Source organism: Scyliorhinus torazame, chromosome 25 (assembly GCF_047496885.1).
Source record: "Scyliorhinus torazame isolate Kashiwa2021f chromosome 25, sScyTor2.1, whole genome shotgun sequence".
In the NCBI taxonomy this organism is placed as follows: domain Eukaryota; kingdom Metazoa; phylum Chordata; class Chondrichthyes; order Carcharhiniformes; family Scyliorhinidae; genus Scyliorhinus; species Scyliorhinus torazame.
The window spans coordinates 15,835,814-15,858,247 of NC_092731.1; the positions used below are offsets into that span (position 1 = coordinate 15,835,814).

Sequence of the window (22,434 nt, forward strand, 5' to 3'; positions counted from 1 at the left end):
CAAGAAATGGCTAATTAAGGATGTGACATTGATTATCTTACAAATACAGATAGCTGGAACACTTTGGTCCCGATTGTCTGCCGCTCTACCGCGTTTATAGCCCGAGAGTGGGAACTTGCGGCACTCACTGGCAGCATGGAGACCTCTGTGCTTGCTGGGCTCAGAAGGGTCCTTACTGACCTTCTGAATCACATTTTAATTGGATGTTTTAAGTTTCGTTTGGGGTTTGTTTCCGCCTGAGGCAGTGTCCCGATAAGGGGTCGCCCCTCGCACTCTGCACCCCCCCCCCACCCCACCCCCCCCCCCCGCGGGTCTCGTAGCTGTGTGAAAGAGTCTCACAGTAAATTGAGATTAAACCTAAGAGACCGGACGGAATGGATTCTTCCACCGTAAGCCCTGGTTGTGAGTAACAGAGGGCAGCCCGCTCCCCTTAGCTCTGTCAGCTCTCTCCCCTCCCAATCCAGTCCCCCCCCCCCCCACCCCTCCCTTGAAGGCCACACGGATTTGCCACCCAAATGTACCAGCGTCACATGCCAAACCGTGAAAGGTCCCCATGGGTCCCCATTGCCACGGGGAGCGGGCGATGTTCTCTCCAGTGTCCCGGGCCCCCATTTTGTATCTTTCGTGCAACGCCGCCCGAGGGCCCTGCTTTGCGGGATCTTGCTGTGCACGAATCGGCAGCTGCCTTTCTCACCCTGTGACGGCACACTCCCATAAGCACGCCCCTGGCTACAATTGCACTGGGGAGGGGGGGGGGGTTGGCGGTGAGACCCGCCTCGGTGTCCGCCTCCATCCGCCAACGCGTTTACTGACGTCACGCGCACATCTGGGTAACTCCCCCCCCCCCCTCCCTCCCCCTCCCCCGTCTGCTTACCTTGTGACCTCAGATCTCCAACTTCTCTCAGGTTCGTCTGCGACCCTCAACAAAAGAAGTGACACACGAGAAATTAGTAACCATAGCAACCGGAGGCGGTCGGGGGGGGGGGGGGGGGGGGGGGAGGGGGGTGCATGTGCAGGAGGAAGGGTGCGCGACCATCCACTCGCGAACATAGAGTCATCAGAGTTGACAAGCGAGGCGAAACGCCCTCACGAGGTGCTTGCAACATCAGAACAAGGCCCTTCGGCCCACCTGGTCCATGCTGGGGCTCATCATCTCCACCCAGTCAACATATCTCTCTATTTTTTTCTCATCACCCCCCACCCCCTACCAGGTACTATCATAAACGTATCTGCGTCACACGCTGCCAGCCACTCCCAGCTAGGCAGGAATGGCCACTGAGCCCATCAACAGCAGGCCGACACCCTCAGAAAGGGTGCTGTGCCAGGGGAAATGAATAAGTACTCAGCCCCCTCTTCGTTCCACTAATTTCCCTCGCCTCTTGAGGCAGAGGGTTGTGGGTTTTAATGCAGAGAATAGGCCACAAGGTAGACCGGTGGCACGGTGGTTAGCACTGCTGCCTCACAGCGCCAGGGCACCCGGTTCGATTCCCGGCCTCGGGCCACTGTCTGCACGTTCTCCCCGTGTCTGCGTGGGTTTCCTCCGCGTGCTCCGGTTTCCTCCCACACGCCACAGATGTGCAAGTTTGGGGGATTGGCCATCCGTGGGGTCATGGGGATAGGGAGGGGGGAGTGGGCCTAAGCGGGGTGCTCTTTCGGAGGGTCGGTGCAGAGTCAAAGGGCCGAATGGCCTCCTTCTACACTGTAGGGATTCTATGCTCTAAAACCTCGGCCAACATTCAGTGCAGTAATGAGGGAACTCTATTCTGTCGGAAGTGCCGTCTTTCAGATGTTAAGCCGAGGTCCTATGGGCCCTCATGGCCAATGTACCAGCGCCACATGCCAAACAGAGGAAGAGGACTCCCTGGCGTCCTGGCTAATGTTTCGGCCTCGAGCAACATACTAAAGATCATGAGCTGCTGGCTGCCTGTGGGAGCTTGCTGTGCATACATTGGCTGCCACATTTCCTACATCATCATCAGGAGGCGTCAGTTGCTCTCTCACACCTCGCCAACACAGGGCAGTGAGTCGTTTTCCAGGCGACGGGGATTGTTGAAACCCAACCCAGCCTGACCCTCTCCACACCAGAGTCCTCCTGCTCGTTGTCTCGAAGGGAGTAATGTGGGAAGTGGCCACCGTTGACACCCACCTAGGACCGCCCTCGACTTCCTCCCAGACGGAGCACGCCCACCACTGCCTGGCATAGGGGCTGGCCAGCATAAAACAGGGCAACAATCGAGGGAGCTTCAGACCACTGACCTTGCCTCTGCCCCTCTCCCTCTCTCGCGGGCGCGGTCAGGGCGGGCGGTGGTCAGGGCGGGGCGGTGGTCAGGGCGGGCGGTGGTCAGGGCGGGCGGTGGTCAGGGCGGGCGGTGGTCAGGGCGGGCGGTGGTCAGGGCGGGCGGTGGTCAGGGCGGGCGGTGGTCAGGGCGGGCGGTGGTCAGGGCGGGCGGTGGTCAGGGCGGGCGGTGGTCAGGGCGGGCGGTGGTCAGGGCGGGCGGTGGTCAGGGCGGGCGGTGGTCAGGGCGGGCGGTGGTCAGGGCGGGCGGTGGTCAGGGCGGGCGGTGGTCAGGGCGGGCGGTGGTCAGGGCGGGCGGTGGTCAGGGCGGGCGGTGGTCAGGGCGGGCGGTGGTCAGGGCGGGCGGTGGTCAGGGCGGGCGGTGGTCAGGGCGGGCGGTGGTCAGGGCGGGCGGTGGTCAGGGCGGGCGGTGGTCAGGGCGGGCGGTGGTCAGGGCGGGCGGTGGTCAGGGCGGGCGGTGGTCAGGGCGGGCGGTGGTCAGGGCGGGCGGTGGTCAGGGCGGGCGGTGGTCAGGGCGGGCGGTGGTCAGGGCGGGCGGTGGTCAGGGCGGGCGGTGGTCAGGGCGGGCGGTGGTCAGGGCGCGCGGTGGTCAGGGCGCGCGGTGGTCAGGGCGCGCGGTGGTCAGGGCGCGCGGTGGTCAGGGCGGGCGGTGGTCAGGGCGGGCGGTGGTCAGGGCGGGCGGTGGTCAGGGCGGGCGGTGGTCAGGGCGCGCGGTGGTCAGGGCGCGCGGTGGTCAGGGCGCGCGGTGGTCAGGGCGCGCGGTGGTCAGGGCGCGCGGTGGTCAGGGCGGGCGGTGGTCAGGGCGCGCGGTGGTCAGGGCGTGCGGTGGTCAGGGCGCGGTGGTCAGGCTGTCTGTGCACCTGAATGAGGACGGGAGCTCCTATGCAGTAGGTATTCTGATGAATTGGGTGGGATTTGGTTGGCCTATAGGGCCTGAATCACAGTGATTAAGGGTGCAGCTTTGACCTGGTATGGGAGCCTAACAGTGACTGGCAACTAACAGATAGGAGATTGCGAGTCAAAATCGCCATTATGTCATCTTGGGAATTTGAACATGTTCTTGAGCAGCCCGTGTGATTGGCAGCTCACCCACCGACTTCAACATTCACCCCCTCCACCACCGACGTACAGTGGCAGCCGTGTGTACCGTCTACAAGATGCACCGCAGCAACTCACCAAGGCTCCTTCGACAACACCTTCCAAACCCACAGCCGCTGCCATGTAGAAGGGCAAGAGCAGCAGACACATGGGCAACACCACCACCTGGAGGTTCCCCTTTAAGCCGCTCACCACCCCGACTTGGAAATATATCGGCCGTTCCTTCGCTGTCGCCGGGGCAACATCCTGGAACTCCCTCCCTAACAGCACGGTGTGTGTACCTACACCACATGGACTGCAGCGGCTCAAGAAGGTGGCTCACCCCCACCTTCCCGAGGGCTATTAGATGCTGAGTCCGGTCAGCAAGGCCCACATCTCTTGAACGATAAAAAAAAGGCAGAGCCTGAATTTCAGCCCCCGCCATCGGCAGGGAACGCATTGCCACCGACTCAGTCAGGGCCGCTGCCGTTTTAGGCTCAACTGAGTGCCGGTTAGTAGCAGGTGGGACATCCGGCCACCCTTGCACCGAAGTCCCGCCTCGGAGAGGGGCCAGCCAATCAGATTGGCCGACAGCTCTTCAGCCCCTCCAGGCGCAGCGCTGCAGTGGCCGGAAGAGGTACTGCGGAGCCCGAGTCCCGGGCCCGCACTTCAGGGACGCACCGGGAGTCTCGGGGGGAGGGAGGGTAGGGGATTCCCTGGGAAGGGTGGGGCTCGGGAGGAGGGGGCGATCTCAGTGTCGGGAGGGGGGGGGGGGGGGGGTATGTTGGTTTGGTTGGGGGGAGGCATGGAGGGGTGCGAATCGCCCAGGCCCCCCCCCCCCCCAAGGTAAAGGCACCCCTAAACGGAACGGACTTTCAGATTGAGGTGCGTCCCCCCCCCCCCCCCACCCCCTTTCCCGCCCAAGATTGCGAAAGTTCATTTTTTCTACTCAACGCCCGCCATCCTAAACATTGAGCCCCGGCAAGAAAAGGCCCTTAATGGGAGCATAAGACCATAAGACAAAGGAGCAGAATTAAGCCACTCGGCCCATCGAGTCTGCTCCGCCATTCAATCATGGCTGATATTTTCTCATCCCCATTCTCCTGCCTTCTCCCCATAACCCCTGATCCCCTTATTAATCAAGAACCTATCTATCTCTGTCTTGAAGACACTCAGTGATTTGGCCTCCACAGCCTTCTGCGGCCAAGAGTTCCTCAGATTCACCACCCTCTGGCTGAAGAAATTCTCCTCATCTCTGTTTTAAAGGATCGTCCCTTTAGTCTGAGGCTGTGTCCTCTGGTTCTAGTTTTTCCTACAAGTGGAAACATCCTCTCCACGCCCACTCTATCCAGGCCTCGCAGTATCCTGTAAGTTTCAATAAGATCCCCCCTCATCCTTCTAAACTCCAACGAGTACAGACCCAGAGTCCTCAACCGTTCCTCATACGCCAAGCTCTTCATTCCACGGATCATTCTTGTGAACCTCCTCTGGACCCTTTCCAAGGCCGGCACATCCTCCCTTAGATACGGGGCCCAAAACTGCTCACAGTTCTCCAAATGGGGTCTGACCAGAGCCTTACATAGTCTCAGAAGTACATCCCTGGTCTCGACGTGAATGCTAACATTGCATTTGCCTTCCTAACTGCCGACTGAATCTGCACGTTAACCTTAAGCATGAGTGGAATTCCCATGCGTGGCCCTGTCCGCCTGCTCCAATGTAGAATTGTGGCTGGGTGGGGGAAAGCAGGATCACGGAGCGAATTCCCGCCCCCCGCCACTTTGCATGCCCCCCCCCCCCCACCTTGAAACCCATAATATTCTGGCCCTGGAAAGGAAAAGTCAGTATGAGCAATCAGGATTTATACATTCTACTTAATCCCTATGGCATTGAGCACTCTTTCTCGCAGAGTTTGATTCAGGTCGACTCGACACAGAGGACGCAGCGGTCAATCCTTGCACAGCGAGTGATCAGTTCCGGACAGGAGCCCGTTTCTCGTGTGAGATGCAGGAAGGAGAGAAAAGAGAGAAGAGAAGGGAAGCGGTGGCGCCTAGGAGTTGGCGGGAGGGAGGGGGCCACAGAGAAAGGTCACCCGTCTGCCCTTCGGACTATCCTCCTGACGGACCCCAGGAATCGGGAAGAGGAGAATCCCCCCCCCCCAGCTCAGACCTCGGAGGCTCCCTCCCTCCCCCCCGGGTGTCTCCAGGAACCACTCACTGCCCCCGACGAATTTGGGACATCTCCAGTTTAGATACAAAGCCAAGCTCCTGCTCTTCAAACTTGGAAAACATACTGTGGGCCTAACGTCGGCAGAACATCCACCAGTTCCCCTGACACCTTCTGACCCAGAGGGTGGTGGGAGCCTGGAACTCGCTGCCTGAAAGGGGGGTGGAGGCGGGAACCCTCACAACATTGAAGAAGCATTTCGATCAGCACTCGGAACACCCCAGCGCACACGGCTACAGACCAAGTGCTGGAGAATGGGATCGGGATAGGAGCTTGATGGCCGGCACAGTAACGATGGGCCGAAGGGCCTATTTCCGTGCTGTAAAACTCTGTGGCACCCGTTTCCTGCCGACGGTTCAGGAAGCTGTGCTATGGGACAAGGTCTAGCCACACCAAGCTCCCGGTGTCCACCCCCACCAGGAGCCCCAGAGAGCAACGAGGAGGCGGCATTCAATCCCTCTCCCATCACGGGCCCCTCACCTCCGCCCGTCTACCTCTCCCAATTTCCCCACACTTGCCGTTGACTCCATGTAAGCCCCCCCTACCCCCCACCATCCCCCCCACCTCCCGCCCTGCCATCGCTGGCTCGGAAAAGCTCCCCAGTTGGCCGCTTGACTCCGTATCGTGGTGAAGTGTCCCATCCACCTCCTCCAGACTTGCCACCAAGTGAAAGGTTGATTGAGAAAGACTTACTAACAATCTTGGGTCCCTGTGGGAGAGGGTTCCCTGGTACACTTTTGTTGGCACTCTGCCGTTTTGATGGGTCAATAGTGACCCTAGGAAAGGAAAGACAAGAAGCAGGGTTACACAGCAGAAAGCCAAAGCAACAAGACAAAGAACTTTTCTTTTCTTTTTAAAAAAAAAAAAGAGACCTACTTGTCGATTCTTTGCTTCACATCAGAGACTTAAACTTGCCCGATTTAGAGCACATCGAATTGTGAACTTATTGAAATACTTACAACATCCCTTCATCTCACGGAAGCTTAGAGCGCAGAAGGAGGCCATTTTGCCCGGCATCCATGTTGGCTGCTGTTCCTCAATTCATCCATTTTGGCATCTCCGCACAGTTTAAATCCCAACACACCATTTCTCTTTCCCAGTTATTCTCCATCAAGGCGTCCTCAAAGCTGGGCCATTTCCCTTTCCCGTCAGCTGACCTTACAACGCTCAAACTGCACCACTTCCCAAGCAGAAGCGCGGCATCGCCGAACCCAGACCGCAACCCAACTCTTGCGTAACTCGCCTCTGTCCCGATCGTGGGCTCCCACGTGCGTGGTAGGAACAAGGGCATCGACAAGAGCAGTCTGTGAGGGCCGCACCTTCAATGGAATCAATCTCGGGGGGGGGGCAATTGATTCCAAAATGGCCGATTCCCCAACCAGCTAATCTCCGACGGCACTGGTCGACAAGGAACACTTGCCTATTTTCAACGGCGATCAAAGCGCAATTCCCCAAACATTCGCATCCTCCTGCAACTTCCTATCAATGCCATCGACCGTCCAAGTCCAGTCAAGATTCTGAACACCTCATACCTGGGGGGCATTCACCTTGGAAACGGGTGAATCCCCAGGTCTCGAGATGCACGAGTCAAGCAAAGCCCGTGCTTGCCTCCTCTTTTCCAAACGACTTCAGCATAACCTTCTAGACCTTTCTCCCTCATGAGCTTCACCTTTAAATTAACCTTCACTCTTCACTTCACCCACCCATTTGTGGCAGCAAAGTTCCACATTCTCATCACTCTCGGAGTAAAGACATTCCTTAATCGGATTTAGTTCAGCCTCTGCCCAATATTGATGGTCCCTGGCTCTGGCCTCCCCCCAGAAACGGAACCACCTTCTCCACATCTAACTTAGCAAACGCCTTCGGAAGTTTAGTCAGCTCTATCAGGTCGGGTCAGCAAGCCCAGCTGACTCCCTGTCCCTCCTCCGTACATTCTCCACCGCCCAAGACTCATCCCCTATTCTGAGCTTGCTCAAGACTGCGCTCAAGTCTACGCAAACCCCTTGCCTCTCCATCTCTTCTCCTCCTCTGTAAGAAACCCAAGATTGGCATCGGCTACTCAATCCTCCCTCAATCGCTTCCTCCTCCGCCATCTTCCCTTCAGGCTTGACCCTTGACCCAGGTCTCTCAAAATTAAAACCATCATTCGCGCTAAAGCTCTTCTCCAAGCCATTGGCCGGCACCGGGGTTTAAATTCTGGTCTGACTCTAAATTTTACACGATCGCCCCCACACAGCAGATTGGTCGCGAAGCCAAGTGGTTGCCATGGGTAACATCTTAGTTGGGGGAAGAGGGGACAGCACCGTGACCCGGATGACGACGCCCCTCAGGGCCCCGCCCCACCCTGTTTTTCACTTCCGGGTGCGCGATGACATCACAGCCCGATGACATCACAGCCCGATGACATCACAGCCCGATGACATCACAGCCCGATGACATCACAGCCCGATGACATCACAGCCCGATGACATCACAGCCCGATGACATCACAGCCCGATGACATCACAGCCCAATGACATCACAGCCCAATGACATCACAGCCCAATGACATCACAGCCCAATGACATCACAGCCCAATGACATCACAGCCCAATGACATCACAGCCCAATGACATCACAGCCCAATGACATCACAGCCCAATGACATCACAGCCCAATGACATCACAGCCCAATGACATCACAGCCCAATGACATCACAGCCCAATGACATCACAGCCCAATGACATCACAGCCCAATGACATCACAGCCCAATGACATCACAGCCCAATGACATCACAGCCCAATGACATCACAGCCCAATGACATCACAGCCCAATGACATCACAGCCCAATGACATCACAGCCCAATGACATCACAGCCCAATGACATCACAGCCAATGACATCACAGCCCAATGACATCACAGCCCAATGACATCACAGCCCAATGACATCACAGCCCAATGACATCACAGCCCAATGACATCACAGCCCAATGACATCACAGCCCAATGACATCACAGCCCAATGACATCACAGCCCAATGACATCACAGCCCAATGACATCACAGCCCAATGACATCACAGCCCAATGACATCACAGCCCAATGACATCACAGCCCAATGACATCACAGCCCAATGACATCACAGCCCGACCTCGCACTCTTCTTACCTTCTGGTCAACTTTGAGGTGAGTTTGGAGAAGAGGTTGGAGGAGGCCCGGCTCCGGGTCTGCGGCAAGGACGTGGCGTCGGGCGAGAGCGTGGGAGAGGTCGGCGAGCCGTTCTGCGCCGCCCCCCGCCGGTCTCGGAGCTGCCCGCCGTGGAAGGTGCTCCGACTGGAGGTCCCCCTCGGGAAGCGCGTGCGGTCCGTGGGGGCGGCGATACTGTGAGTGGAGGGTGAGGCCGGAGCAGCGCGGCTCAGCGCTGAGCTGGAAGGGGTTCAAACAAAAAACACTTTAGAAAAATAGCACGTCGATGTCCGGGATGTGCCGAGGCTGGCGTTAATCACCTGCCCTTGCTTGCTCTGGGATGGTGATGATTTGCTAGAACTCTTTAGCAGGCGAAAGAACTTTTAGAAAATAATTTTTCCCCCCCCCCAATTAAGGGGCAATTTAGCGCGGCCAATTCACCTGCACATCTTTGGGTTGTGGGGGCGAGACCCACGCAGACACGGGGAGAATGTGCAAACTCCACACGGACAGTGACCCGGGGCTGGGATCGACCCGGGTCCTCAGCGCCATAGGCAGCAGTGCTAACCACTGCGCCACCCTGTCGTCCAGCGGGCGAAAGAACTTTAACATTTTAACATCCCCAGGGCTGCACTGTTGCACTGTGGTTAGTACGGTTGCTTCACAGCACCATGGTCCCAGGTTCGATTCCTGGCTTGGATCACTGTCTGTGTGGAGTTTGCACGTTCTCCCCGTTGTTATGTTCCTTGTATTGAACTCCAAGATAGCCAAAGTCATAGGGCACGATTCTCCGAAATGGAGCCAGAGTGTTTGCGCCGTTGTGAACGCTGTCGCGTTTCACGACAGCGCGAAACAGGCGCGGGGGCGACCGATTCTGGCCCTCACAGGGGGCCAACACGGCGCTGGAGCGGTTTACGCTCCCTTCCCAGCGCCAAATGGGCGCCGCGCCAACCCGCGCATGCGCGGGGGACTTCCTCAGCGTGCCGGCCGCGTAATAAAATAGGGCCGGGGGGAGGCCGGCCCTCCGATCGGTGGGCCCCGATCGCAGGCCAGACCCCATCGGAAGCCCCCCCCCCCCCCCCCTCCGGTGAAGGAGGGCTTTTCCCCGGCCCACAGGCCGCCCCCCCCCCCCCCCGACTCTTCGCGCCGAGTTCCCGCCGGCAGCGACCAGGGGTGAAATCCGCCGGCGGGATTCTGCCGTTTCCGCATGGCCGCTCGGCCCATCCGAATCGCACGCCGCGTTGGGCCGGCGCCGCGGGAAAAAAGTGGCACGAACGGCGATTTTCCCATACGAGCATGAGAGAATCGCGCTGATAGTGTTTACAAAGATTAATAAGCTTACGTTTAAATCAAAGCTAGTTTAGTTTACACTACTTGAAATGGTTCGCACACTCGACTGAATAATAGCTAACAAAATAATAGTATTGAATCCATGTTACAATAATTAATTATCTGTTTAATATAACCTACATCTCAACCTCACACTATCCTTCTTCAACAACTTCTCCCAGAATGCTTAGAGATGCATCCTTTTAGAAGACTACTCAGTGATGCCATCTAGTGTTGATATACATGAACATCATCTTGTTAACCCTTTACTCTCCTTAGATTATACATATCATTGCACCCATGTCTGCGTGGGTTTCCTCTGGGTCAATATATTAAAAAAAAGTATTCTGCTCTCTACATTGATCATTCAGCCTTGATGAAATTTATTCACTGGTTTAAACACGACCCCAGGGGTGACCCCTCAGGAATGAAGAGATTTAGCAGTGGTTACCTGTTCTCCTTCCCGTTCTGTAGGAGCGACTGGCGGTCGTTGGGAGTCCTGTCGGTGCAGACGTACGTGTTCCTCCTGCTCATGGCACTCGCTGGAATATTATTCTGCGGAAGGCAAGGGAGATGGGTGTTGATTCGGAACAACAAAGATTTTCATGAAATGTTCCCCTCAATTTCAGCCGCCCCAGGGGCGACTGGCGCCCCCTCATGGCCGCGCTTGCCTGAAGGGAGGGTGCAGTTTGACGACTAACGTGGTCTGTCCCTTTAAGGTGGCTACTCTGTGGCAGCTCCCCCTAGATTTCCGCCCTCACTGGCCAGGCCAGCATTCATTACCCATCTCTAATTGCCCCGTGAGAAGGTGGTGATGTGGTGCCCTATTGAACCCGCTGCAGCCCAGGCGATGTAGGTACACCCACCGTGCTGATGAGGATTTTGGATTCCAATCACTGGCTTTTCGGCTCGACTGTGACACACTCACTAGCCGCACGTCACCGGTTTCTGATAACTGCGTACGAGGGTGATGCGACCATCATCCATAATCGTTTTTGTTAAGGTGGTTAAATTGATGTGGCCATCAATTCACTCAAGGACTCGTGTCGGAGTAAAACAGTGGTTTTAATTAACTATCAACTTTGCCCGTCTGCGACCGGTACATACTGAGGACAGTCCCACAGGCCAGCTCCTCTTATACCCCTTCAAAGGGGCGGAGCCATGCTCCAACATCCTCCAACATCTCCCCCTGTGGGTGAAGCCATACAATGGCCCACAGATAAAACCCACAGGGTTAATAACATAGAACAGAACTGGTGAATTAACTGTATTTACATTCACCACATTCACCCCCTGTAAAAAAATAAAGTCCGGCGGGGGTGATGGGTCACAAGTTCAGCCGGTCCGGCGCCCGGACCGTACGCTGCGACCGCCGAAGCGCTGGTGTTGCAGCCGCTTCAGGTGGCTGGGGAAGTGGGTCCGGTGCTGCCCCAGGGGTGGACTCCGGGAGCGGCTCTTCCTGAGCTTCATTCCCGCGGACTGGTGTGCCGGGTGGAAGGGAGCGCGGGAGCCAAATGGGCGCGGGGGCGCTGGGCATGGGAGAAAGAGCGGGGTACAGCGCGGGGGGTACTGCGGACGTGGTGGTGGCGGCGCCTGCGGGCGCAAGGTCTCGGAGGGAGACGGTATCCTGTCGGCCATCGGGGTGCTCAACATATGCGTAGTGCGGGTTTGAGTGCAGGAGCTGGACCCTCTCTACCAGGGGATCGGTCTGATGGGTCCGAACGTGTTTCCGGAGGAGAACCAGACCCGGTGTCATCAGCCAGGGTGGAAGCGAGGCCCCTGAGGTAGTCCCCTTGGGGAAAATAAACAAGCGGTCATGAGGAGTCTGGTTTGTGGCTGTGCAAAGGAGGGACCTAATAGCATGGAGCGTATCGGGTAGGACTTCCTGCCAGTGGGAAACCGGGAGATTCCTGGACCATGGGGTCAGTAGGACGGTCTTCCAGGCCGTTGTGTTCTCCCTCTCCACCTGTCCGTTTCCCCGGGGGTTGTAACTGGTAGTCCTGCTCGAGGCGATGCCTTTACTGAGCAGGTACTGACGCAGTTCGTCGCTCAGGAACGACGAGCCCCTGTCGCTGTGGACGTAGCTGGGGAAACCAAACAGGGTGAAGACAGTGTGCAGGGCTTTAATGACAGTGGGGGTGGTCATATCGGGGCACAGGATGGCAAACGGGAAATGGGAGAACTCATCAATAATATTGAGAAAGTAGGTATTGCAATTATTTGAGGGGAGGGGCCCTTTGAAATCGATACTGAGGCGTTCAAAGGGCCGGGATGCCTTCACCAGGTGGGCCTTATCTGGTCGATAGAAGTGCGGTTTACACTCCGCACAGATTTGGCAGTCTCTGGTTACAGCTTTGACCTCCTTGGTGGAGTAGGGCAGGTTGCGGGCCTTGATATAATGGGCGAGCCGGGTGACCCCCGGGTGGCAGAGGTCGTCGTGGAAAGCCTGTAGTCGGTCCTCTTGCGCACTGGCGCATGTGCCGCGGGACAGGGCACCTGGGGACTCGTTGAGCTTCCCAGGACGATATACTATATCGTAATTATAGGTGGAGAGTTCGATTCTCCACCTCAAGATCTTATCGTTCTTGATTTTGCCCCGCTGCGTATTGTCGAACATGAAGGCTACCGATCGCTGGTAAACCTCCTACCAGCGAGGTAGTGCCTCCAATGCCGCACGGCTCCCACGATGGCTTGAGCCTCTTTTTCGACCGAGGAGTGTCAAAGTTCAGAGGCGGTGAGGGTGCGTGAAAAAAACGCTACCGGTCTGCCCGCTTGATTGAGAGTGGTGGCGAGAGCGACCTCTGAGGCGTCGCTCTCCACCTGGAAGGGGACAGACTCATCCACCGCGCGCATCGCAGCTTTGACGATGTCCGCCTTGATGCAGTTGAAGGCCTGGCGGGCCTCGGCTGCCAGTGGAAAGAGGGTGGCCTTAAATAGTGGGCGGGCTTTGTCCGCACACTGGGGGACCCACTGGGTGTAGTAGGAAAAAAATCCAAGGCACCTCTTGAGGGCCTTGGGACAGTGAGGGAGAGGGAGTTGTAGGAGGGGGTACATACGGTCAGGGTCGGGCCCTAGGACCCCATTTTCCACGACGTAGCCGAGGATGGCTAGCCTGGTGGTGCGGAAAATGCAATTCTCCTTATTATAGGTGAGATTAGGTTTTTGGGCGGTTTGGAGAAATCGGTGGAGGTTGGCGTCGTGGTCCTGCTGATCATGGCCGCAGATGGTGACGTTGTCCAAATACGGAAACGTGGCCCGCAGCCCGTACTGGTCCACCATTCGGTCCATTGCTCGTTGGAACACCAAAACCCCGTTTGTGACGCCAAAGGGGACCCGGAGGAAATGGAAAAGGCGGCTGTCTGCCTCAAACGCCCTGTAGTGGCGGTCCTCCGGGCGGATTGGGAGCTGGTGGTGTGCAGACTTCAGATCCACCGTGGAGAACACGCGGTAGTGAGCGATCTGATTTACCATGTCTGCAATCCGGGGAAGGGGGTTGCGTAAACCGGTTAATGGTCTGGCTGTAATCAACCACCACCTGGAGCTTCTCCCCGGTCTTGACGACCACCACCTGAGCTCTCCAGGGGCTATTGCTGGCCTCGATGACCCCCTCCCGCCAGAGACGCAGGACCTCAGACCTAATAAATATTCTGTCCTGCATGCTATATCGCCTGCTGCGAGTGGCTACTGGCTTGCAATCAGCGGTGAGGTTAGCGAAGAGGGAAGGAGGGTTAGGCTGCACCCAGTGAGAGGGGGCAGGGGTCCGCCAAAACTAAGCGTCAGGCTCTTGAGATTACATTGAAAATCGAGCCCTAAAAGGAGGGGGGCGCAGAGGTCTGGGAGCACGGACAGCTGGAAATTAGTGTACTCAGTGCCCTGTACCGCTAAGGTTACCATAGTGCACCCTCGGATTTGTACCGAGTGCAACCCGGAGGCGAGGGAAATGGTTTGTTGGGCCGGGAATATCGGGAGCGAGCAGCGGCTTACCAGATCCGGGTGGATGAAACTCTCGGTGCTCCCGGAGTCGAACAGCTCCTGTTAGACCGCTTGACGGCTCTGGAGCTGCGGATGGACTCACTTTGGAGCATCCGCGATGCTGAGGACGTCGTGGATAGCACGTTTAGCGAGTTGGTCACACCGCAGGTGAAAGGTACTGAGGGAGATAGAAAATGGGTGACCAAAAGACAGAGCAAGAGTAGGAAGGCAGTGCAGGTGTCCCCTGCGGTCACCTCCCTGCAAAACAGATATTCCGCTTTGGATACTGTTGAGGGAGATGGCTCACCAGGGAAGGCAGCAGCAGCCAGGTTCATGGCACCGTGGCTGGCTCTGCTGCGCATCTGGGCAGGAAGAAGAATGGCAGGACTATAGTGATAGGGAACTCAATCGTAAGGGGAATAGACAGGCGGTTCTGCGGACGCAATCGAGACTCCAGGATGGTATGTTGCCTCCCTGGTGCAAGGGTCAAGGATGTCCCGGAGCGACTGCAGGACATGAGGGGGGGAAGGTGAACAGCCAGCTGTCGTGGTGCACATAGGCACCAACGATATAGGTAAAAAACAGGACGAGGTCCTACAAGCTGAATTGAGGGAGTTAGGAGTTAAACTAAAAAGTAGGACCTCAAAGGTAGTAATCTCAGGATTGCTACCAGTGCCACGAGCTAGTCAGAGTAGGAATGTCAGGATAGATAGGATGAATGCGTGGCTCTAGAGATGGTGCAAGAGGGAAGGATTCAAATTCCTGGGGCATTGGAACCGGTTCTGGGGGAGGTGGGGCCAGTACAAACCGAACGGTCTGCACCTGGGCAGGACTGGAACCGAAGTTCTAGGGGGAGTGTTTGCTAGAGCTGTTGGGGAGAGTTTAAACTAATGTGGCAGGGGGATGGGAACCGATGCAGGAAGTTGGAAGGTAGTAAAACAGGGACAGAAACAAAAGGCAGTAAGGGGGAAAGTTTAAGGCAGAGAAGCCATAGTCAAAAATCAAAAATGGCGACAGCACAAGGTACAGTGACTGAGGGGAGCTCAGTGAATAGGACCAGGAATACTAAAAGGGCTAAAACGGGAAGTAAAAACATTAATGGTAAGCGACGCGGCAGGTTGTTACATGAAGATATGGGTTCAATGACAAGGAAAATTAGGAGAAAAGTTAAGAGGAAATATAACTTAGGAGAGGTTACTGATCGAGGTGTTAAGATTCAGAACAGAGGTAAAAAAGCCAACATAAGTGTACTTTACCTGAATGCTCGTAGTATTCGGAATAAGGTAAATGAGTTGATGGCTCAAATCATCGTGAATGACTATGATTTAGTGGCCATTACTGAAACATGGTTAAAGGATGGTCATGACTGGGAGTTAAATATCCGATGGTATCAAACTATTCGGAAGGACAGAGTGGATGGTAAGGGAGGTGGTGTAGCTCTGTTTTTTAAGGATGACATCCGGGCAATAGTAAGGGATGACATTGGTGCTATGGAGGATAAGGTTGAATCCATTTGGGTGGAAATCAGGAATAGTAAGATGAAAAAGTCACTGATAGGAATAGTCTATAGGCCACCAAATAGTAACATTATGGTGGGGCAGGCAATAAACAAAGAAATAACTGATGCATGTAGAAATGGGACAGCAGTTATCATGGGGGATTTTAATCTACATGTCGATTGGTTTAACCAGGTCGGTCAAGGCAGCCTTGAGGAGGAGTTTATAGAATGTATCCGCGATAGTTTCCTAGAACAGTATGTAATGGAACCTACGAGGGTCCTAGATCAGGTCCTGTGTAATGAGACAGGATTGATTCAGGATCTCATAGTTAGGAATCCTCTCGGAAGGAGCGATCACAATATGGTGGAATTTAAAATACAGATGGAGGGTGAGAAGGTAAAATCAAACACTAGTGTTTTGTGCTTAAACAAATGTGATTACAATGGGATGAGAGAAGAACTAGCTAAGGTAGACTGGGAGCTAAGACTTTATGGTGAAACAGTTGAGCAACAGTGGAGAACCTTCCAAGTGATTTTTCACGGAGCTCAGCAAAGGTTTATACCAACAAAAAGGAAGGACGGTAGAAAGAGGGAAAATCGACCGTGGATATCGAAGGAAATAAGGGAGAGTATCAAATTGAAGGAAAAAGCATACAAAGTAGCAAAGATTAGTGGGAGACTAGAGGACTGGGAAATCTTTAGGGGACAACAGAAAGCTACTAAAAACGCTATAAAGAAGAGTAAGATAGATTATGAGAGTAAACTTGCTCAGAATATGAAAACAGATAGTAAAAGTTTCTACAAATATATAAAACAAAAAAGAGTGGCTAAGGTAAATATTGGTCCTTTAGAGGATGAGAAGGAGATTTAATAATGGGAGATGAGGAAATGGCTGAGGAACTGAACAGGTTTTTTGGGTCGGTCTTCACAGTGGAAGACACAAATAACATGCCAGTGACTGATGGAAATGAGGCTATGACAGGTGAGGACCTTGAGAGGATTGTTATCACCAAGGAGGTAGTGATGGGCAAGCTAATGGGGCTAAAGGTAGACAAGTCTCCTGGCCCTGGTGGAATGCATCCCAGAGTGCTAAAAGAGATGGCTAGGGAAATTGTAAACGCACTAGTGATAATTTACCAAAATTCACTAGACTCTGGGGTGGTCCCGGCGGATTGGAAATTAGCAAACGTGACACCACTGTTTAAAAAAGGAGGTAGGCACTGGCCTAGAAAAGGAGATGGCTAGTCGGCGGGCGGGGGGGGGGGGAGAGAGAGAGAGAGAGAGAGAGAGAGAAGCCCCCCAATCCGGCTGATAACTTGGAATGTGAGGGGCCTGGATTGGCCAGTAAAGAGGGCCCGAGTGTTCGCACACTTAAAGGGACTGAGGGCAGACGTGGTCATGCTTCAGGAGACACATCTGCAGGTGGCAGATCAGGTCAGGTTGAGAAAGGGATGGGTAGGACAGGTATTCCATTCGGGGCTGGATGCGAAGCGCAGAGGGGTTGCAATACTGGTGGGGAAACGGGTGTCGTTTGAGGCCAAGAATATTGTAGTGGATAATGGAGGTCGATACGTGATGGTGAGAGGTAGTTTGCAGGGGGTGTGGGTGGTACTGGTAAACGTATATGCCCCGAACTGGGATGATGCCGGATTTATGAAGCGCATGCTGGGTCGGATTCCGGACCTGGGGGCAGGAAGCTTGATAATGGGGGGGATTTCAACACGGTGCTGGATCCAGCATTAGATCGCTCCAGATCCAAGACGGGGAAGAGGCCGGCTGCGGCCAAGGTGCTGAGGGGGTTTATGGACCAGATGGGGGGAGTGGATCCATGGAGGTTTGCTAGGCTCCTGGCCAGGGAATTCTCATTCTTTTGCCATGTACATAGAGCCTACTCCCGGATAAACTTTTTTGTTTTGAATAGGGCGCTAATCCCGAAAGTGGAAGGAACGGAGTATTCGGCCATAGCCATCTCAGATCATGCCCCGCACTGGGTGGAACTGGAGTTAGGAGAGGAGAGGGACCAGGGTCCGCTGTGGCGTCTTGATGTGGGATTACTGGCGGATGAGGTGGTGTGCGGCAGGGTGCGGGGGTGCATTGAGAGATAGTTGGAGGCCAATGACAACGGAGAGGTGCAGGTGGGGGTAGTCTGGGAGGCGTTGAAGGCGGTGGTCAGGGGAGAGCTATCTCCATTAGGGCCACAGGGAGAAGAGAGGGGAGGGAGAGGGAGGGGTTGGTGGGGGAGATCTTAACGGTGGACAGGAGATATGCAGAGGCCCCCCGAGGTGGGGCTACTTAGGGAGCGACGGAACCTCCAGATGGAATTCGACCTGTTGACCACGGGGAAAGCAGAGGCACAGTGGAGGAAAGCGCAGGGGGTGACGTACGAGTATGGGGAGAAGGCGAGCTGGATGCTGGCACACCAGCTCCGTAAGAGGGTGGCAGCGAGGGAGATAGGTAGAGTTAAGGATAGCAGGGGGAATACGGTGCGGGGAGAGTAAATTAGGTATTTAAGGACTTCTATCAGGAGCTGTACAGATCTGAGCCCCCAGCGGGGGAAGAGGGGATGTGACGATTTTTGGATCAACTGAGGTTCCCGAGGGTGGAGGAGCAGGAGGTGGCTGGTTTAGGGGCGCCAATTGGGTTGGAGGAGCTGGTTAAAGGATTGGGGAGCATGCAGGCGGGGAAGGCCCCGGGGCCAATGGGTTCCCGGTCGAGTTTTATAGGAAATATGTGGACCTGCTAGGCTCGTTGTTAGTGAGGACTTTCAATGAGGCAAGGGAGAGGGGGACCCTGCCCCCGACAATGTCCGGGGCGCTGATCTCGCTGATTCTGAAGCGGGAGAAGGACCCACTGCAATGTGGGTCGTATAGACCGATCTCGCTGCTTAATGTGGATGCTAAGTTGCTGGCAAAAGTGCTGGCTACGAGAATTGAGGACTGTGTCCCTGGGGTGATTCATGAGGACCAGATGGGATTTGTAAAGGGCAGGCAGCTAAACACTAATGTGCGGAGGCTCCTCAACGTGATTATGATGCCATCGGTGGAGGGAGAGGCGGAGGTAGTGGGAGAGGCGGAGGTAGTGGCAGCTATGGACGGGGAGAAGGCCTTCGACCGGGTGGAGTGGGAGTATCTGTGGGAAGTGTTGCGGAGGTTTGGGTTCGGGGAGGGGTTTATCAGTTGGGTCAGGCTCCTATATAGAGCCCCGGTGGCGAGTGTGGCTACGAATCGGCGGAGGTCGGAGTACTTTCGGCTGTATTGAGGGACGAGGCAGGGATGCCCCCTGTCCCCCTTGTTGTTTGCATTGGCAATTGAGCCTTTGGCCATGGCACTAAGGGAGTCCAGGAAATGGAGGGGACTGGTCCGAGGGGGAGAGGAACATCGGGTGTCGCTGTATGCAGATGACCTGTTGCTGTATGTGGCAGATCCAGTGGAGGGGATGGTGGAGGTCAATCAGATCCTAAGGGAGTTTGGGGACTTCTCGGGCTATAAGCTCAACGTAGGGAAAAGTGAGCTCTTTGTGGTGCATCCAGGGGACCAGGGAAGGGGGATAGACGACCTACTGTTGAAGAGGGCAGAAAGGGGCTTTCGGTACTTAGGGATCCAGGTGGCTGGGAGTTGGAGGGCCCTGCACAAACTCAATTTGACGCGGTTGGTGGAGTAGATGGAGGAGGATTTCAAAAGATGGGATGTGCTGCCACTCTCGCTAGTGGGTAGGGTGCAGTCAGTCAAAATGACGGTCCTCCCGAGGTTTCTCTTTGTGTTCCAGTGCCTTCCCATTATGATTCCCAAGGCCTTTTTCAAACGGGCAGGTAGGAGCATCATGGGTTTCGTGTGGGTAAATAAGACCCCGAGGGTAAAGAGGGTGTTTCTGGAACGTAGTAGGGACAGGGGAGGTCTGGCGCTGCCGAATCTGTGCGGCTACTATTGGGCAGCCAATGTGGCGATGATCCGTAAGTGGGTAATAGAGGGAGAGGGGGCGGCGTGGAAGAGGTTGGAGATGGCGTCCTGCAGGGGCACGAGTCTGAGGGCGCTGGTGACGGCACCGCTGCCGCTCTCGCCGACACGGTACACCACGAGTCCGGTGGTGGCGGCAATTTTGAAGATCTGGGGGCAGTGGAGACGGCATAGAGGCGAGATGGGAACCTCGGTTTGGTCCCCGATTCGGGAGAACCATCGGTTCGTCCCGGGAGGGATGGATGGGGGGTTTCGGAGCTGGCATCGGGCAGGGATCAGAAGAATGGGGGACCTGTTTATAGATGGGACGTTTGCGAGCCTAGGGGCACTGGAGGAGAAGTTTGGGTTACCCCTGGGAAATGAGTTCAGGTACATGCAAGTGAGAGCGTTTGTGAGGCGGCAGGTGAGGGAATTCCCGTTGCTCCCGGCACAGAGGATTCAGGACAGGGTGATTTCGGGTGTATGGGTTGGAGAAGGCAAGGTTTCGGCGATCTGTCTCTGTCGGATGGTATTTGGGCGGGGGTTTCCCCAAGGGTACTTTTGAATGTCATATGGGGGGGTTAATATATGCGGGAGAAACCCAATGTATAAGGAGTTTATTATTTTTGATTGTGGTGTTTGTGTTCTTTTTGTTATGGGGGGGGGTTTGTTTGTTAAAAATTTTGTTGGAAAAATTTGAATAAACATATTTTTTTTTAAAAGGAGGTAGGCAGAAAGTGGGTAATTATAGGCCAGTGAGCTTAACTTTGGTAGTAAGGAAGATGCTGGAATCTATCATCAAGGAAGAAATAGCGAGGCATCTGGATGGAAATTGTCCCATTGGGCAGGCGCAGCATGGGTTCATAAAGGGCAGGTCGTGCCTAACTAATTTAGTGGAATTTGTTGAGGACATTAACAGTGCGGTAGATAACAGGGAGCCAATGGATGTGGTATATCTGGATTTCCAGAAAGCCTTTGACAAGGTGCCACACAAAAGGTTGCTGCATAAGATAAAGATGCATGGCATTAAGGGGAAAGTAGTAGCATGGAGAGAGGATTGGTTAATTAATAGAAAGCAAAGAGTAGGGATTAATGGGTGTTTCTCTGGTTGGCAATCAGTTGCTAGTGGTGTCCCTCAGGGATCAGTGTTGGGCCCACAATTGTTCACAATTTACATAGATGATTTGGAGTTGGGGACCAAGGGCAATGTGTCCAAGTTTGCAGACGACACTAAGATAAGTGGTAAAGCAAAAAGTGCAGAGGATACTGGAAGTCTGCAGAGGGATTTGGATAGGCTAAGTGAATGGGCTAGGGTCTGGCAGATGGAATACAATGTTGACAAATGTGAGGTTATCCATTTTGGTAGGAATAACAGCAAAAGGGATTATTATTTAAATGATAAAATATTAAAACATGCTGCTGTGCAGAGAGACCTGGGTGTGCTAGTGCATGAGTCATAAAAAGTTGGTTTACAGGTGCAGCAGGTGATTAAGAAGGCAAATGGAATTTTGTCCTTCATTGCTAGAGGGATGGAGTTTAAGACTAGGGAGGTTGTGCTGCAATTGTATAAGGTGTTAGTGAGGCCACACCTGGAGTATTGTGTTCAGTTTTGGTCTCCTTACTTGAGAAAGGACGTACTGGCACTGGAGGGTGTGCAGAGGAGATTCACTAGGTTAATCCCAGAGCTGAAGGGGTTGGATTATGAGGAGAGGTTGGGCAGACTGGGACTGTACTCGTTGGAATTTAGAAGGATGAGGGGGGATCTTATAGAAACATATAAGATTATGAAGGGAATAGATAGGATAGATGCGGGCAGGTTGTTTCCACTGGCGGGTGAAAGCAGAACTAGGGGGCATAGCCTCAAAATAAGGGGAAGTAGATTTAGGACTGAGTTTAGGAGGAACTTCTTCACCCAACGGGTTGTGAATCTATGGAATTCCTTACCCAGTGAAGCAGTAGAGGCTCCTTCATTAAATGTTTTTAAGATAAAGATAGATAGTTTTTTGAAGAATAAAGGGATTAAGGGTTTATGGTGTTCGGGCCGGAAAGTGGAGCCGAGTCCACAAAAGATCAGCCATGATCTCATTGAATGGTGGAGCAGGCTCGAGGAGCCAGATGGCCGACTCCTGCTCCTAGTTCTTATGTGTCTCGTACCCGTTAACCCGGACAGCCATGATTGAGCTCTTAAGGTGCTTGGGTCGCGACTGGTCCAAGGTAACTGCGCTGAGTTGTGGGTAACCGTGGTCGGCTGTCCGAGCAGGCCGTACTTGTCGAGCGGCGTAGCAGATGGCGCCCAAGATGGCGGCCCCCGTTGATCAAACGTGGCGGGCATGGAGGAAGATGGCGTCCAAGATGGCGGCCCCCATGGATCGCACGTGGCCGACCGCGTCGGGGAGGATGGCCAAAATGGCGGCCCCGTGAGTCGCACGTGCTGTGCGTAGTCGGCAGGCACGCTGCCACATTGCGAGGCCTGCGGGCCTGAGAGTCGGTACTCCGGGTCTGAGAGTTCGCGTGCTGAGGCTTGGCGAGGCAGACCTTGGCGAAGTGCCCTTCTCGGCCGCAACTGTTGCAGCGCGCGTTGCGGGCCGGGCAGTGCTGTCGAGGGTGTTGAGGCTGGCCGCAAAAATAACAAGGCGACCCCCCACGATGAGCGGGTGGGCGCGCAGCACAGGCCTGGGGTAGTCTCTGGTCGGGGGCCCACGAGGGTGTCGAGTGTTCGGCTGGAAATGCAGTGAGGCTCTGGAAAGCGACCTCCAGCGAAGTCGCCAGTTTCACCGTCTCGTCCAGGTCCTGGGCCCCTTTCTCGAGCAGTCGCTGCCGCACGTAATTTGATCTGACCCCCGCAACGTAGCCGTCTCGGACGGCGAGCTCCACGTGCTGAGTGGCCATAACGGCCTGATAGTTGCAGTTGCGCGCGAGGGCTTTGAGGTCGCGCA

The 22,434-nt window shown here is 55.0% G+C and overlaps 1 protein-coding gene across 2 annotated transcripts in view; it reads right to left on the reverse strand.

The window, feature by feature from the left end:
* Nucleotides 1–22,434, reverse strand: part of LOC140402355 (MAP/microtubule affinity-regulating kinase 4-like) — a 58,806-nt gene that overhangs the window by 1,548 nt on the left and 34,824 nt on the right. The window contains exons 9-12 of one of the 2 annotated variants that reach the window (XM_072490078.1): nucleotides 10,548–10,651; nucleotides 8,750–9,007; nucleotides 6,290–6,372; nucleotides 875–919 (exon numbers count right to left, since the gene is read on the reverse strand). In XM_072490078.1, the coding sequence (XP_072346179.1) occupies nucleotides 875–919; nucleotides 6,290–6,372; nucleotides 8,750–9,007; nucleotides 10,548–10,651 (490 nt within the window). The remainder of the gene's footprint in view (nucleotides 1–874; nucleotides 920–6,289; nucleotides 6,373–8,749; nucleotides 9,008–10,547; nucleotides 10,652–22,434) is intronic. The other variant, XM_072490077.1, reaches the window with a different exon arrangement.